We start from the raw sequence: 18,848 nt of genomic DNA on the forward strand, positions 1-18,848 counted from the left end.
GTCAACATGGAGGTTTCAAAGACCATCGCCGGTCACGGACAAGCCAGCGGCTGGCGTCCCCATTCTCTCATTTCAGGCATCAGGGAGGCGGCGTCCGGCACAGGGTCGGCTCAGCAGCAGGCGGCTGAGGCGCAGGCACCATCATCACACAGGGTGGAAGATGGGGCGTCGACAGCACACGGTCACAAGGGGAGACTCGATAACAGAGACCGGGGGGAGGAGGCAGCCATCGCGGTTCCCGATAGGTGGCCGGCAACGCCACCCGGGTCAACCCCTCAGCCTGGCGAAAAAGCGGTCAAAGAAAGGTAAGCGGCCAGCGAAAACTAACTAAGAGGTAGCCAGCGGGAGTCCCCCGCGCAAGAGACTAGCGGTTTGCGCTCCCCCTCAAGTGATGGTAAGAAAATCTCCCCGGTGTACTGGTGCGCAGCTCATGGAGGCAGCATCGTGGGATATAAGGCAGGCCCTATCCCCGCTAGTGGCGCACCTTGAAGCAGGGTTAAGGGCATCGGCAATTGCGGGAAGTCACATTGGGATGACGACATCCGCGCGGGCAGAGTCACTAACAACAGTAGTGACACCAGCGATAAGCGCAGCGCCAGTTCTAGCAACGCTAATCGCGTCAGCAGCGGCGATAGCTCCGGCTATAGCGACAGTCGTAGCGCCGGCATTGGGGGCGGCGCCAGCGGAAGCAACGCCTATAGTACCAGCAGCGGCAATGGCCGCGGGTCCCCCGCAAGCGGTTAACAACACACCTCTAGGGGCCGGCGGGCAAACCGGGCAAGCGGAATCACCATCTCCCACGCTTCCCTTTCCTCAGGCGGCATCCGCCTCAGAGGAGCTAGCCAAGGATAAGAGGATGCCCGATGCGGCATAGAAGGTCTCTTATACATCCAGACCTAGCTCAGTGGGCTTGCACTTGCTGAAAGAGGTGAAGGACAAGATACGGGCCGGGGAATACGTAGATATATTATCTCTGCTACCAGGCTACGGGGAGGCGTTGGCTGCGTCCTCAAAGACGGGGGAAGCGAAGGACGGTTTAGAAAAGAGGTTTTTCCAACACACACCTTTCGCAATGGGTCAAAGGCATTTGTTATCCTGGCTGGAGTAATTGGGGAGAAGGATCCCCAGGCATGCGCCTCGCTTTTTACTTAGGGAACGGGTTGGTGGACATATGACCAGCGCTTTAGGCAATCAACGAAGGCGCAGGGCGTAAGTTTGGACGCGAGGGCAGCGACACCAATAATCATCGCCAATTTGGCACCGTGGCTAGCAAGGTATCCCAATAGGGAAGCAGCCCAGCTACTCCTAGCTGGGTTTAAGGAAGGGTTTAGGATTCCGTTTGAATATCAAGAAGGATCAGAATTTAGTTGGGACACACGTTGACGTCGCAGGCTCTCTCTGGAAAAGCTGGTCCCCCTAAGCAGGCTTCTCCGCGAATTCATAGCCCTCAAGAAACCATCATTGAGGCACTTCCAGGCGCTGCTAGGCCACTTAGTATTCGCAGTGCGCGTAATGCCGGCAGGAAGGGTGTTCGCCAGGCGCCTCTCCGCAGCAACGTTCGGGGCGAGACGACCCGACCACGTCATCCACGTCACCGCCGAAATCCGAAAGGACTTGGCGGTGTGGCTGCGTGTTGTTAAAGGAGTATAACGGCAGAACCTTGTGGCGAGCCCCCCCCCCCCCGTCCGGCCAACAGCACAGAATTACAGTTGTTTACAGACGCTTCAGGGTCAGTCGGTTTTGGGGCCTACTTTAATGGGGCATGGTGCGCGGAGCAGTGGCCTCCCCACTGGCGGGAGAAGCCACTCATTAGGAACTGGGCGTTCTTGAAATTATTTCCCTTGCTCGTCGCAGTGCGCCTGTGGGGTCACTTATTCGCGAATAAGCAAGTAAATTTTTGGACAGACAACATGGGGGTAGTGGAAGCCGTGAACAATTTCGGCTCACGCTCCCCGCCGGTGCTGTCCGTTCTGCGCAGTTTCGTACTGGCATGCTTGCAATTGAACATTGCGTTCAAGGCTTGGCATGTCCCGGGGGTGGCGAATAACATTGCGGATACCTTATCCCGGTTAAAGATGGCGCTGTTTCGGAGACTGGCCCCCCGAGGCGGACCCAATCGCCATTCCATGCCCTGCAGACCTGTGGGAGCGGGCGACGACCCTTAAGGGGCAAGGTGTTTAGTCAAATGACAGCAGAAGGCCAGTGACGCAGCGATATTAGAGGGTTTAATGCAGGCCACAGACAGAATGTGCCTGTCAGGGTCCGAGGCGAAACTTTTCGGCTGACGTTTGCATTGGCCTTCGCAGCACTGCGAGCCTGGGAGCTGGCTGCACGTCGCGCAAAGGCGAGGGAGGGATGCAGTTTGAGGACTGGCTACCAGGGACCAATTTTTTGCCCAGTGAGCACGCTCAGGGAATACTTGGCATGCAGGCCAGACAGTCAGGGTACTCTGCTCCTTCACGCAGACGGGGTACCATTATCTAGATTCCAGTACCTGCGGATTTTCCGCATGTGCCTAAGACACCAGGGTCTCGACGAGGCACAATACGGGACGCATTAGTTACGGATTGAGGCGGCAACCGAGGCACCACGCTCGGGGCTGTCAGTAGCTGCGATACAAAAGATAGGGCGATGGAAGTCTAACAGATACCGGTCCTATACCAGGCCCGCATTATCTGAGATTTAGCGTGCTTCGATAAACCCACTCATCCCCCTTAGGCCTTCACAGACGCTTATACACGGGGCAGAGAAGCGGACTTTCAAATGCTCGTTGGCCAGGAGTACCGATTGTTGGGTAGGACAGAGTGGGCAGGATAGTTTGGAGGGGTGCAAGGGCACCTGGCGCCATCGACTGAGCGAGGGTCAAAATATTGAACAAGATGGCGGGAAAGTTCGTGACGCAGTGTGGGGGATAGCAGATCACCCATCCCGAGTCCGACCACAAGTCAATCGGCCTGTTCCGGCCGACGGCACACACTTATCTGAGATAGGGGCGGACTTGTTCAACAATGATTTGCAGGAGGGGTTGGAGAAGGTCCTAGCGGTGTTGGCGGCACGGTCTAATTTAAGGAGGTTTAAATAGAGCCGTGAGTGGCGGCAGTTCGGGGGTAAGTGCTTGTCCTTGCCAGATGGGCTCGGGGCGGGCGTCGCCCGGGGGTAGGAGCGAATGGGCGGGGTCAAGCGAACGTGACACCCGGGAACCCACTCGCGACAACGGCCGGCTCTTTAGGGGTCAGCCGGGTACAGGGGCAGCAGGCCAAGGCCTGGCTGACCCTCTGACCCCACTCTGGCTTGGACTAGCGCTTACTCCAGTATTATGATTGTTAATAAACAAAGCCGCGGCCTTTTATACCTCCAAAATCTGAGTCTGTCATTACTTGTCTGTTTATATGTGGGTACCTGTTCCAAGTGGGAGGGGGAGGGGGTCCCTCGCAGCCTCCCTGGTCAAGCAATCCCTCCAGCCAATTAGGCGAGGGAAGCCCATGACCGGGGGGCAAGCCCCCTCCCCCCTCACCTCGCTAGGATCTCTGGGTCACCGTCGTGACCCCTGAGGGGGGGAGGGGCAGGCCAAGGGAGGCTTCAAAAGAGGCAGCCGGGAGCTGAATCTGCCATTCTGCTCCCGGTCTGCAGTGAAATCCCCACCCACCCACCCCATTAGCAAGACAGTCGGGGGAAGATGCTTGCCCCCGGCCACTCTGTGGAGTAGTTACAATTCCCTTGGTTGATAAGCTGTCTGTACTACCTGTAAGCTGTAACATGTACCATCATATTTTACAGGGCAGAGTCCGAAGACCTCCCGAGAAACAAAGGACTGAAGTTCCTTCAGGAGGCTCCAGTTGGTCGTTTTGCCACTGTCGCGGCGGCAGTTCGGGGGTAAGTGCTTGTCCTTGCCAGATGGGCTCGGGGCGGGCGTCGCCCGGGGGTAGGAGCGAATGGGCGGGGTCAAGCGAACGTGACACCCGGGAACCCACTCGCGACAACGGCCGGCTCTTTAGGGGTCGGCCGGGTACGGGGGCAGCAGGCCAAGGCCTGGCTGACCCTCTGACCCCACTCTGGCTTGGACTAGCGCTTACTCCAGTATTATGATTGTTAATAAACAAAGCCGCGGCCTTTTATACCTCCAAAATCTGAGTCTGTCATTACTTGTCTGTTTATATGTGGGTACCTGTTCCAAGTGGGAGGGGGAGGGGGTCCCTCGCAGCCTCCCTGGTCAAGATATTGTGGATGATATGGTGACTGACAGAAGTGGGTGTAAAGGGAGATCAACTGGATTTTGGAGAATTTTTGGTAGTTATATAAAACGGGTCATTTAGGATGTTCAACATTTTAGAAATGTATCTCATCTTCTGGCAACCAACCATTTGTTTAACCTAACAGCAAGATCGATTTATGTTCCGTGTTCTGGCCCACGCACAAATGTGTACGACTCATCATGACTCATTCATAATGTTTTACTTTAAGCATTGTAAATCCTACAGCTTAGATAACATAGCTGTAGAAAAAAATGAACATATCCGGTCATACAATCACACAGGGCTGCCCTAGTACATGATAAATGATTAAAGTGTGACAGCACAAAAATCATACATGAAACAAGTGTTGAAAGCTTCTTTTCCCACCCTGGTAAAATGTGAGCATTGAATAATAATAACAACTTTATTTAATATAGTTATTTTCTCCAAAGTCAAAGCGGTTCACAGTTACAGTATAGTGCAGGATACGCAGCACATAGGAATGTTACAGACACGGTTCTGCTCCGCAGAGCTTACAATCTATGGTTTTGGTGCCTGAGGCACAGGGAGATAAGGTGACTTGCCCAAGGTAACAAGGAGCTGACACTGGGAATTGAACCAGGTTCCCCTGATTCAAACTCAGTCATTGTGTACAGTCGGTGCCTTCACTCACTGAGCCGCTCCTTCACATGCTATTTGTTGTTGTTGTAACTTCAAAGCAATCAAAAAAGTAATAAAAAAAGTAAAATGAACATATGTATGTATATCTTTATTTATATAGCGCCATTAATGTACATAGTGCTTCAAAGCCGTAATACATGTGACATAATAATATAAATAACAAATAATACAAATAACACATAATGGGAATAAGCACTTCAGACATAAAAGTTACATTAGGAAACGGAGTCCCTGCCCCGACGAGCTTACAATCTAATTTGATATAGGGGTAAAATGGGTACAGAAAAAAAGGAGGGGGGGGGGGTTAAGACATGAGGCATATATTATTGGATATGACCAGTATATCAGTTTAATTGTACGGCAATTTGTATCGGGTCAATCGCATTTAGTACAAGTATGGTGAAAGTCCTTCCTATGTTGAACACTTTGTCATTCAGTTAATTGGAAGTACTGTTGAACTTTTCGAGTATTGTTAGCAGAGGGTGTTTGATGGGGCCTGAATTGGTGTTGTGAATTGAATATGATCTACAACGACCACATTTCCTGAATTTTATTACACATGGATCCCGAGGGACTGTAATCCCTGTGATTATCTCGAGTTTGCCCAGTGCTTCTTTCCAAAATGGATAATGAGATGACAATCCCACCAAATGTGTGTCATTGTGCCTTTCTCACCACCCACCCTCTCCAGCAGTTTCATCAAATGCTTCATAAGTGCGGCTTGATTCTGAAAGAAGGTGGACCTTATCCTGCTGTCCATCAGCGAAATGCCAGACAGAACAGCCATGCCAATATATCCTCAGTTAATGTCTGTGAGTCTCAAAAACACATGAGCAGTGATTTCCTGCTAACGTTTGGCTCTCAATTGCTCTTCAAATATATGAGCCATCTGCCTTCCAACATGATTTTTCACCCAATCTTAGGTTGCATATTTCAGCTAGCTTGTTTCCAAACCTCTGCCTTTTATCTGAAGTCCTTTCTGTAAACCAGTGTTTCTCAACCGGGGTGTTGGAGAACCCTATTGTGCCACGGTCCCAGGGCAAGAACTTAGTGGGAACCTCTGCGCTGCCTGGAGACATAGAGGCTGTGATCCCTGTGATCTCCTCTCTGGGACCTGGCACAGAGCAGATAGATGAGCCTCTCTATGTCCAGGGAAGGTGGGAGGAAAGAGGGAAGGAGTTTGAGGGCTTTGTGTGGGGAGGAGAGTGTGATATTTTTTTCTGTGTGTGTGGTGGGGAGTGAGGCTGGTGGTTTTTCTGGGGGAGGGTGTGGGGTGTAAGTAAGAGAACTGGGGGTGAATGTGGTGTTTAGGGTTAAGAAAAAGGGTGAGTGCTGTGCGAGAAGAGGGATACATGTGAGTATGTGTTGCGTAAAAAGGTGAGGATGATGTGTGAGGGTGAATGGTTAGTGTGTAAGAAGAGTGTGGGTGAGTGTGTATGTGAGGAGGGAATGAGTGAGATGTGAAGAATAGGGGTATCCCGAGATTTAAACAATAAATAAAAAAATATCCTTCATCTGTGCCACTGGTCAAAAAAGGTTGAGAACCACTGCTGCAATCCCTGCCCTCTTACTAATGCTCGCAGAGTTTAGCCACTTAATTCTGACGTGAGACTATTCTTTCTATGCTATGCTGCCCAAACTGTTCCTTTTTTTGTATTTTTATTTTATTGTTATGGGTATTAAGAGTTCTTTCTGGCATGCGCTTCAAAAGAACTCTTCTGTCTTCAAAAAAAAATTGTCTGCTTTGTTTCAACTTGGTTCCAGTTGTTTTCCATTTTTCAAGTGCTAATAAAAGCTTATGTTCTTCCCTGAGGGCATTTCATAACGTCCAGCCTGTTTTTTTTTATTTTGATAGAATACTACTTAATTTAGCATTTTCTGAATACCATCACCTGCTTTTAATACTCTTTACTAGTACGGTCTGCATGTCCCAGCCTGCTGCATTCTCTATGTCCAATGTCATAGCAAAATGTTTTCTTCTTGGACTCTCATCTCCATTAATCATATCTGCTGTATTTGCTTTAGTATTCCCATATGGGCACTGTTGGGGGCAAGTCTTGGTGAAGCATCTATAGATTTGCTGTATGTTCTGAAGCTAGTGGATAAGGAATGCAGCAGAGCTTGCTTACTGCTAATATTTCAAGCTTGTTGTCTGTGCTATACTTGAAGATTTGCCTACATTATCTGCAAAAACACATTTTGGTTTTACTTCAGAAGTGCTTTGCAGCATTTACTGTAAGCCTTCCTTACCAAATGAATTAAGTCATTTTCTATGATTAAGTGCAAGAAGGTACCATTTCAGTAACGGACTTCTACATCTTGCTAACACCAAGGCTTACTGGATCATATAGCCGCGGGTAGGGAGCTGGAAACAATTTATACGCTCTGCCTGGCGGATAAAAAAAACGATTTTATTTATTTAAAAAGCCGCCATCAACCATAGCAAAAAAAAATGTGAAACACAGCTGCCTGGTTTTTTCGACGCTGCCTTTGGGACATCTGTTAAGTTTAGTTTCCATTACTATTGAATATAAGGTCTGTGTCATTCTTGCCAGCGCATTTTCATATTCTCGGCATTACTTCATGCAAAACCCACAGAGTAATTGTGTGTGCGTAGGTCTCTTGGGAGTGTCAATGCTTTTTACAAGAAGTGTATTAGACGTTACAACAAAAAAAAATGAAAGGTATAATAATGACATGTAAAATCATCCTTTTTATTCATCCGTATGCACATGTACACAGTGGGCATTTTACCAATCGTATTTTCTGCACTAGAGTATAAATGGGCTTTTTCTCTTCAAGCCAATGGCTCCAGGTCTATCAAATGCCACACCAGTTAGTTTTTAATCCATCCATCTCAATGCATTGCCGCAGGTAAAACCTGACCTGTTGGGGGGGGGGGGGGTGGGGGAAGGGGAGGCTGAGGACTGGAGTTGAGCACCCCATGCATTACAGGTCCCCTGAACTTAGTACCACAAGATTAGCGTAAAGCAGATGTGGTGCCTATATTTAAAAAAGGAGCTAGATCACAACCGGGGAATTACAGACTTGTAAGCCTGACTTCAATAGTGTGGAAACTACTTGAAGGTTTAATACGGGATAATATTCAGGACTACCTAATGGAAAACAAAATTATTAGTAATATGCAGCATGGATTTATGAAGGATAGATCATGCCAAACTAACCTTATTTGTTTCTTTGAGATGGTAAGTAGGAATTTAGACAAGGTAATGCAGTTGGTGTACTTAGATTTTGCAAAGGCTTTTGATACGGTTTCACACAAAAGGTTGGTGTACAAAATAAAGCAAATTGGACTCCGTACAAATATATGCACCTGGATTGAAAACTGATTGAAGGATAGACAACAGAGGGTTGTCATAAATGGAACTTTTTCAGGTTGGGCTAAGGTCGTGAGTGGAGTACCTCAGGGATCTGTACTGGGACCCCTGCTTTTTAACTTGTTTATTAATGACCTTGAGGTTGGCATAAAGAGCAAAGTCTCCATCTTTGCTGATGATACTAAATTGTGTAAGGAAGTAGAATCAGAGCAGGAAGTAAATTCTCTCTAGAAGGACTTGGAGAGACTGGAAACGTGGGCAGGTAAATGGCAAATGAGGTTTAATACAGATAAATGTAAGGTTATGCATTTGGGATGCAAGAATAAACAGGCAGCTTACAAATTAAATAAATTGGTGGAATCCTTGATGGAGAAGGATTTCGGAGTGCTTGTAGAAAGCAGGCTTAGCAATAGTGCCCAAAGTCATGCAGTAGCTGCAAAGGCTAACAAGATTTTATCTTGCATTAAACGGGCAATGGATGGAAGTGAAGTACACATAATTATGCCCCTATATAAAGCATTAGTAAGACCACACCTTGAATATGGTGTACAATTTTCGGCACCACACCTTAGAAAATACTTTATGGAACTAGAGAGAGTGCAGAGAAGAGCCACCAAATTAATAAAGGGGATGGACAATCTAACTTATGAGGAGAGGCTAGCTAAATTAGATTTATTTACATTAGAAAAGAGGCGTCTAAGAGGGGATATGATAACTATATACAGATATATTCGGGGACAGTACAAGGAGCTTTCAAAATAACTATTCATTCGGAGGGAAGTACAAAGGACTCTGGGGCATCCCTTAAGGCTGGAATAAAGGAAATGTCACCAGTAACAAAGGAAAGGGTTCCTTACAGTAACCACACATTAGTTAAGTCATGGTGTGTATATATGTGTGTATGTGTGTGTATGTGTATGTGTATATATATATATATATATATATATATATATATATACCGTGTTCGACAAACCTATACATTTGCACGCCCCGGGCGAGTGGATTTAACATCGTGGCAAGCTCCTATTGGCGCAGGCATCACACGTTTGGTACTAGGTGGCGAGTAGATTTTTTGGTGATTTGTCGACCACTGTGTATATATATATATATATATATATATATATATATATATATATATATATATATATATATATATATATATCAAAAAATAAATAGACGATACAGTTCTGTGGCTAACGAAATGGTTTTATTTGTGCGAGCTTTCGAGATACACTGATCTCTTCTTCCGGCGATGTTACAATGAATGAAGCAAGCAAAGGGTATACTTCAAAACAGTGTCTCTTGGAATGTTATCTGTGCTTGTCCCTCCCCCATGTGTGGATGACACGGGGGAGGGACAAGCACAGATAACATTCCAAGAGACACTGTTTTTAAGTATACCCTTTGTTTGCTTCATTCATTGTAACATCACCGGAAGAAGAGATCAGTGTATCTCGAAAGCTCGCACAAATAAAAGCATTTCGTTAGCCACAGAACGGTATCGTCAATATATTTTTTGATTATTGAAGCTCGGCTAACACGGTACTGATACAGTGGTGTAGAATGGTGGCGGTCACTGCAGAAACGGAGCTCAGTCAGGATACAATAAAATCAGCTTTATTTCACGGTGCTGCACATTACAGAGAGACCATCTCTGACGCGTTTCGTCTCGTAGCAGAGACTTTATCAAAGAGTAGCGGTGAGCGGCGAAGAAGACGATCTCAGACGGTGGGCTCCTGTCCCTGAGAGGCTGCCAGACGACATCCACCCTGTGGGATATTCGTGAAGCGGGGATAGCGATGAGAGACGAGCGGCGAGGTGACCAGGTCGGGTAAGGGCAGCAGATATAGACTGCCGTGAGTTCATGAGAGAGGCTCCCATCAGGGCTTCTTCTCCTGCCTCTATCTATATTCTGCCAATCGGCCCCCCCACCGTGGTTTCATAGCAACTATACCTCCCCTCCCCCCCCTTCTGGACTTTATCCATTTATTCCTTTATTCTGCAACATCATTGCCTACATTTCTTCTATATATAGAGGCTGCACGTTTTCAACACAAACGAACATTTGCACCAGTTAGAGCGCAGGACACTTGGGGTTTACTCTCCACCTTTTCTACCCACGGTACTGATACCTCTACATGTATATATAGTATATCATGTTGCGCATTACTGCTTTAGACTCTATGAAAAGTATGTTACGAATGTTAATCTTCCTAAAAGAAACTCCTAGGCCCCTATAGTTTGATTTCTTTGTATGCACCACATTTGAAAAAAAGGGGCTTATTTGGTGATGACAAATTGTGTTCTAACATTCTTGTATAACTAAGTTCAGGTGAATATAGAAAGGGCCCCTTTTTCCTATTACATTTTTATTCTTTTTTTTGTCTGCACTCTTTGAATTACAGATGTAGAAGGTGTTCTTGTCGGAGCAATAATGGCTGCTACATCTGTATTAGCTCTCCTGATTTTCTGTACTGTGCATACAGGAGGAAAAGTTCATTGAGAATAGTAACACGTGGCTTGCTGGTGATGCACTTATGCTTATTTCCTCTCAGCTGTGTTCCTCTTGTTTTTAATTTTTTTTCTCTAATGATTCTGTTTCCTACGACTTGCGCTTTCTTTGGGGACTAAATAAGGGCGCTACGTTGTCTTCTGCAACTTTTTTACCTTTGAAAATTGGGAGATCTGGTAGTTGGCTTTATATTTCGCATGATGCTTCATATAATTCATGCCATTGTTGTATCCACATGCAGTAGTAGTAATGGGACTGAAGTTTTTCGGCAACTCCTATATTATATCTATATCCTATATCTTATACTATATTAGTGAAAGCACTGTATGTTTGTTTGCCTGCCTGCCTGCCTGCATGCATGCCTGCCTGCTGGATGTCCGGTGTCCCTAGCGGCAATCTCATTGGTCCCTTGGCCCGCCCGCCCCCGCACACCTCTCATTGGCCTCACACACTCACACCACCCCCTTGGCCCGCCCCCCACACCTCTCATTGGCCTGAGGCGGAGTGACGGGCCAAAGGTCCAAAAAAATAAAACACACACACACACACACACACACACACACACACCTCTCTCCCCTCTCCAAATCACCTTTTCCCCCTCCCCAGCGGCATCACCTCTTCCCCCTCCCCAGCGGCATCACCTCTTCCCCCTCCCCAGCGGCATCACCTCTTCCCCCTCCCCAGCGGCATCACCTCTTCCCCCTCCCCAGCGGCATCACCTCTTCCCCCTCCCCAGCGGCATCACCTCTTCCCCCTCCCCAGCGGCATCACCTCTTCCCCCTCCCCAGCGGCATCACCTCTTCCCCCTCCCCAGCGGCATCACCTCTTCCCCCTCCCCAGCGGCATCACCTCTTCCCCCTCCCCAGCGGCATCACCTCTCCCCGCTCCAAATCACCTCTCCCCGCTCCAAATCACCTCTCCCCGCTCCAAATCACCCCTCCCCGCTCCAAATCACCTCGCTTCCCGCCTCCCCGCTCCAAATCACCTCGCTTCCCGCAGCTGCCACGCGGCGCGTAAGATGGCGGACCCCCTTCCTCCCTCGCGGCGCCGAGTCAGACGGTGGCGGCGCCCGGAAGTACAGGTAGGTGTCGCTCCCCACCTCCGGCGCCAAACGGAACTGAGAAAGGGCGCATCAACTGAGGTGTGTGTGTGTGTGTGTGTGTGTGTGTGTGTGTGTGTGTGTGTGTGTCACTGTCCACTGCCCCCCCCTCCTATCCACTGCCCCCCCTCCTGTCCACTGCCCCCCCCTCCTGTCCACTGCCCCCCCCTCCTGTCCACTGCGTCCCCCCTCCTGTCCACTGCGTCCCCCCTCCTGTCCACTGCGTCCCCCCTCCTGTCCCCCCTCCTGTCCCCCCTCCTGTCCACTGCCCCCCCCTCCTGTCCACTGCCCCCCCTCCTGTCCACTGCCCCCCCCTCCTGTCCACTGCCCCCCCCTCCTGTCCACTGCCCCCCCTCCTGTCCACTGCCCCCCCCTCCTGTCCACTGCCCCCCCCCCCCCCTCCTGTCCACTGCCCCCTCCCTCCTGTCCACTGCCCCCCCCCTCCTGTCCACTGCCCCCCCCCTCCTGTCCACTGCCCCCCCCCTCCTGTCCACTGCCCCCCCCCTCCTGTCCACTGCCCCCCCCCTCCTGTCCACTGCCCCCCCCCTCCTGTCCACTGCCCCCCCCTCCTGTCCACTGCCCCCCCCTCCTGTCCACTGCCCCCCCCCTCCTGTCCACTGCCCCCCCCCTCCTGTCCACTGCCCCCCCCCCCCCCTCCTGTCCACTGCAGGAAATGCAGGGGGAGGAATCCATGCCTTTGAGGCGCCCCCCCTCCCTTTGACGCCCCCCCCCCCTCCCTTTGACGCCCCCCCCTCCCTTTGACGCACGCACGCACACACTGACTGACGCGCACACAAAGCCTGACTGACGCACGCACACACTGACTGAGGCACACACTGACTGTGTGTGCGTCAGTCAGTCTGTGTGTGTTTGTGTTTCTGCCTCAGACTCACTGACGCGCGAGCAAACACACAGTGACTGACGCACACACGCTACATGAAGCTGTAAAGGAGGGAGGGAGGGGGGGGACTGGATTGATGTGAATGGGGGACAAACAGAGAGAGGGGGGAGGAGAGAGAGGAACGGGAACATTACATCCCGGGCAACGCCGGGTCTCTCAGCTAGTATTAAATATATCCTATATATCCACAGCGGCACTCCAACTTGATGGCATATAAAACTCCTGGGGCACAATTCTGCAATGAACTGTCTGTCATAGCACAGAGTAGCTCGTTTATTTTGATTGGGCCTTAGACTAGATTTTTCTTTGTTCTCAGAAGTACATATTTTTGCAGGATTATCCCTTTCACACCAATGACCGTATACAGTATGTGTGTGTGTATAATTTATTTAGAAAAAGAAGAGAGGCACGTGCCACATGGCCTAAATCTGTGTTGACATTTAATATCGCATAAAAGGTATCAGAATTGGCACAGTGATATTAAATGTCAACACAGATTTAGGCCATGTGGCACGTGCCTCTTTTTTCTAAATAGATTATCATGTATGTGGTCCATCCCTCAAGAAGCTGCAGATCTATCACAGCACTATATATATCCTTTATCAATATATTGATTTGAACTTTGTTTATAACATGGACTTTTTTTTATAGTAGTTGCATTCCCTTACTGTATTTGAATTGTCAATCACACTGCACTATTTCTTTTTGTCTAAAGCAGGGGAGCGCAAACTTTTGATGCGGCGCCTCCCCCGGTCTCGCGCCCCCTCTCCTACCTGGCAGCAGTGTCAAATGACCCCCGCGGCACCATTTGACGCTGGTGACGTCACATGACCCCACGGCGTCATTTGATGCCGCATTGCCATGGAGACGCATCTGAATCCCGGTAAGTTTTAGTGTTGCAGAGGCCTCACGCGATCCCCGCCATTAATTTAAATGCCTTGGGGAGGAGCACGGGAACTCTGTAACCGCCCGTGCTCCCCCCCCCCCCCCCGACAAATCTCCTGCCCCTCAGTTTGCGCACCGCTGGTCTAAACTACGATTTATGTGTGTGTGTGTGTGTGTGTGTGTGTGTGTGTGTGTGTGTGTGTGTGTGTGTGTGTGTGTGTGTGTGTGTGTGTGTGTGTGTGTGTGTGTGTGTGTGTGTGTGTGTGTGTGTGTGTGTGTGTGTGTGTGGATTTTCACCTGCACACTCTCTTCATTTTGTATCGCTCACTTATTGATTTTTTGTTATCACTGGGTATATCCTGACAAGCGCTAATCATTTTGTTTGCTACCGTATATATCACAAAAATATGGGTACTGCTCCGAAGTCCCATCGTATGCAAGGCCCTGTTACCACTATGACAAAATGTAAAAACGATACTGTAAGTCAGGGGTCAAATTAAACGCCAGGGGATCGCATGAGGCCTCTGCAACTTCCCTTACCTTGTCTTCGGCAACACGGCATCACGTGACGTCACATTTCCATGGCAACATAGCGTCATGTGACCCTAATGACGCCGAAGACAAGGTAAGGGGGGGGGCGCAGTGGGGAAATTTGCGCACCCCTGCTGTAAGTAGTATTACTAGCGGCGCTGATGTGTAAGTTATGAATGTAAAAAGAAAAAACGCAAAGAGACCGCTCTGGAATACTTGTTGAACAGGAGCTGTATATTCGATGTGTCTTTTGCACCAGCCCCTGCTCATATAACTTATTTGCCATCTGTTCTGTCCCTCATTTAGGTGATCCTTTCTGCATTTGTAGAGACTTTGTCCAGTGCTTCTCTCAATCAGTATATCTCTGTGGCAGTGTGTTTAGGGATTCAGGGACAGGCTCTACAGTTACCTTACCATACGGGATTGTATATTTATGGGTGTACCATAGGGGAAATGTTTGTTTTTAAGCTGTCTTTATATCTGTTTATTTATTATACATTTTGTGGAACATAAAATTATATTTTTTCTATTTTGAAAACTACAAGTATTCCAGAGTTCTCTCTTTGGGTTATTTTCCATTTGTGTGTGTTTGTGTGTGTGCGCGTGCGACATGTGACATAATAGGACTAAGCGCTTCAATATAGACATTAGGATAAGGAGTCCTTGTCCTGAAGAGCTTACAATCTAAGTGGTAAGCGGAGAGAACTTACAGAGACAGTAGGAGAGTGTTCTGGTAAGTGTGTCTGCAAAGGGCCATGGTAAACGCATATGAAATGTATAGTATCGGGCAACAGAGATACCCAAATGCTTCATTAAAGAGGTGTGTTTTAAGATGTGCCATAATAATAATTTAAATATATATATATATTAGGGGCGGGGGGCAACTATTCTGGTGGATTAAAAAAAAAAAGGAGAGAGACTATTGCACTTATTTCTCAGGCTTCTGCTGGAATAGCATAAATATGCTCTCTTCCTCAGTGCTACTATTTGACACTGGGAGAAAAAATAAAAATGCCCCTATTGTTCCCTCTTTAGCTCAATCATGCACAGAATTGACATGTACGCCAATAGTTTTCCATTTTAGAGAAATCACAATAACAATAATTTTTTAATTTTTTCCCCCCAACTACCATGATTGTATTTCCCCTGCGCCAGCCCCCCGCCCCCCAAATCACTTTTTAAATCTTCTATGAGTGCTATAGTTTTCAATGTTTCCTAGATTGAAAGTAAGGCAGACGTTGGGAAAGTGATGTGTAGTAGGAGACCCCTCACCAGACCTAATGAAACATCTGTTATGCATTCTGTGCTATCTGGTTGTGCTTCTTGGCGCCTGACGTTAATGCCTTCGTGCCTCAGGACATGTACTAGAAAACAAGAGGTAACGCTCCAGTGTATTTTTTCCTGATAAAATATTTGCTAAATAAATAGTTTGCTCATACTCGTACCATAATATACACTGTATGGGACCTCCGGGATGCACCTTCACTTATATACCACATTTTGTGTATGTTTAAGAAGTGAATTGGTAGTGCATTCTCATGTCATTGTAAACTCCCATATATGTTGCAATGTTGGATATCATCTTAAAGCAGGAATACGTTTCATTTTTTATTACATGGTTGAAGCAGGGGTCTCTGGAACTGCTCTGTTAATTTCAGTTTCGGGGACCCTCTGTTTACAGAGATACTTACCTCTGTAAAGGGTGCCGGTATCTATGCAGCCAGGGAACTGTGTGCCTAACATAATGGCTGCTTTTAAATGTCCCGCAGGCCGATAGGCAGCCGTGACGTAATCTGGTGTAGCTTCCTATTGGCCCACGTGACTGGGGCATTTTAACTCCACAGATATACCGGCACCGCTACAGAGGAAAGTATCTGTGGAAGCATGGGGTCCCTGGAGCTGAAATTAACACTGTTCATCTCAGGGGACACCCTGCTTCAACCCTGTCTTAAAAAAATAAAAATGAAACCTGTATTGCTGCTTTAACACTTTTACTTTCAGGCCAGAGGTGGCAGCAAAAAAGTGAATCTCCTTTGCTATCAGAGATGTGTAATGCGTTGTTGACCCATTTGCAAGCTTGAAGTCCACATTGACAGAGAGATGCTATTCCAAAAGATGTCTCCTGGAGCTGGAAGACTTTGTATGGCCTGTTCACTTTAATGAGCGGTCATCTGTCTCCTGAAGCTAGAAAGTGTCTTCTGAAATAGCACCGTCTCATAAAAATGGGCCTAGGTTTTCTTACCTAGTGTACCCAGGCTTTATATTTATATTTCACTGAAGGGCATAGGCACTGAGCTCGCTAGGAGCACAAACTGTGCAACACACACCTCCCTGTCAGGCAATGCCGGTGCTCTACCTTTTGCTTCCTTTCTAACGCTACCCTTTAATAAGCCTGGTCTTTGCATTACTGAGGGAAAGATTTCCTTGTTGAACAGGACGGAGAGAGAGAAAAACGGGGATCCTGGCCCTACCCTCAGCTGCCCCATCGCATATTGCTGCTGACAGAATCCAGAAAGAACCCAAAGAACCGGGGCTCGCACCAGCGCCATCGTTTCTAAGTAGGTAGTGTTTGAGGTTTAAAACATTTATTAAAATATAGTTAGAAATATGCACTTGTTCTCGATTTATAAGTTTGATCATGTTTAGGGATTCCGGTTTAGGTTTTAACTGAAAAACACCACGACTGATCCAGTGGCAGATTGTGCCTTGGAGCCCCAGAGGGTCAAAGACTTTAGGGGGCCTTTCCTTGAGACGGCACTCCTCTTGCAGCGTCATGATGTTATGGTGTCATGTGATGTTTTCTTGTCATGGCAACACATCACCATGTGACATTGCGATGTCATTTGATGTTTGGTCACCATGACAACACGACGCTGCAGGAGGAGGGCCAAGCCGGAGAACATTAGACACGCCCCCCTCTTACACATACTCACACACCTTACCTTGGGTCAGGTTCAGGACTCTGCAGCTCCCTCCTCTGGTCAGGTGGGAGTTGAATCCCGGCGCCTACAGGAGGAGGGAGAGCATGTCAGACAGTGGCCGTGACTTCCTAACTTTGGAGGCTCCTAGGCATGGACCTAGTGTGTAATCAGGCACTGGACTTATCAACTTGCACTTCCAGTTAAATCCTATAAAAAAACAGAAACTAACCATTTTATCCCATTGAGTTCCACCTCTTGAGTCCCAGTGACGAGTACTGTTAGAGACCAAGGCAACGTAACACTGATAAACACTTTTTAATAAAATGAAAACACTGTATTAAAAAAATAAAAAAAATAAGCTCTGATTTTACAAAAAATGTAGCCGCTGAAAACCGGAATCCCTAATCGGGTCCCATCAGTGACAGAATGGCTGTCTTTATTTGTAATGTTGTCCAGTTAGTTAGACTCTTGCTTTTACTGTTTCTATGTGTGGGGTATGTACACTGGGTGTCCAAGGTTCACAGGATACAGCTCACAAAGGAGTGATGTATGGGACAATATAAGATTCAGGCTTTCCCCAATTGATTTATATTAGGAGTATTTCTTAATATATGAACATTTCAATTGGTTTTACATTGAGACAAATTGTAAATTCCACGCCATTCTATCATTCAGACGCACCATAAATTAGGAGTGAGATAATTAGGGAAGTGTAATCTTGATTATTTGGGTACCAAAAGGAACTTTCAACAATGGCCCTCAACAGCATTTAATATATAGTTTCATCCCTGCCATAGGTTAAATCCAATCCAAATTATTACCTTACTTTTACTATTCAAACTTCTTGAGTCTTCTCATTGGTAATGTGAATAGTTGCCACTTTTCCCCATTTCAATTCTACTTTAACAGAATATGTTTCACGTGTATATTTTGGCTTTCCCAATGCCTACGGTGATTTGTTCTTGGAGGAATGTAGGAATATTGTAGATTGTTTTATAGTTTCATTGATGAGCTTTGGAGTTCTTCATGGATATCAATATATGTGAGCTCCTACTCTCTAAAGTACATATGTAGAAAAGGACTTCTAAAAAGATTGTGTATAACGAAATCTATCAAGAATCATCAAGTTGGTCCATGAAAAAGTATCACAACCTACAACACACCATCACTTCCATGAAACTCAAATATACCGATAAACACAATATTCCATGCAGCACTCGTTTCACTCTTTCACTTCTGCAACAAAAATAAAAAGTGTTAACAAGGATATATTACATTCCTATTTAGAATTGGTTTACAACTATGGAGTGTTGGTATGAAAAGCCAGTTTTCCCCATAAAACCACTCACTATACCTTGAACAATTTTACCAGAAGGTATTTTTTTTTTACAAGTAGCTCTATGTAACAAAAACAGTTAAACAATGGAATCATTCAAAAAAATGAGTTGTTGCTAAGACAAATTAATTTGATGAATTGCAAAAACATGCTTGCCAGATCAGTCCTCATAATTTATGTCTCTCTGAAAGGCTGGAATTATGTGTAGACACTCCTTACAACTCCTTTCTTTTTCTGTATATTAAAATGTGTTTTAAATTATAAAATACTTATTTAACATTAATCCTAATGTAATATGATGGTCATTTGTTACATTTGAAATTTTTTTTTTTTGTATTCACATTACTTATTTATACAATAAATTAATACATTGAATAAGGAACATATATTTTTTGATTGGTACAAAATTAAT

The 18,848-nt window shown here is 46.8% G+C and overlaps 1 protein-coding gene across 8 annotated transcripts in view; it reads left to right on the plus strand.

Moving 5' to 3' along the window:
• Positions 1-18,848, plus strand: part of ST3GAL3 (ST3 beta-galactoside alpha-2,3-sialyltransferase 3) — a 244,633-nt gene that overhangs the window by 101,003 nt on the left and 124,782 nt on the right. For 6 of the 8 annotated variants that reach the window (XR_012804050.1, XM_075616099.1, XM_075616098.1 and 3 more), the window contains one exon: positions 16,615-16,737. The exons of the other annotated variants lie outside the window; for them this stretch is intronic. Coding sequence is in view for 5 of the 6 variants with exons in the window: in XM_075616099.1 (XP_075472214.1) it covers positions 16,615-16,737 (123 nt within the window). In the remaining variant the exon portion in view is untranslated. The remainder of the gene's footprint in view (positions 1-16,614; positions 16,738-18,848) is intronic. 8 annotated transcript variants of the gene reach the window in all.

This window comes from Ascaphus truei, chromosome 10 (genome assembly GCF_040206685.1).
Source record: "Ascaphus truei isolate aAscTru1 chromosome 10, aAscTru1.hap1, whole genome shotgun sequence".
Lineage (NCBI taxonomy): Eukaryota > Metazoa > Chordata > Amphibia > Anura > Ascaphidae > Ascaphus > Ascaphus truei.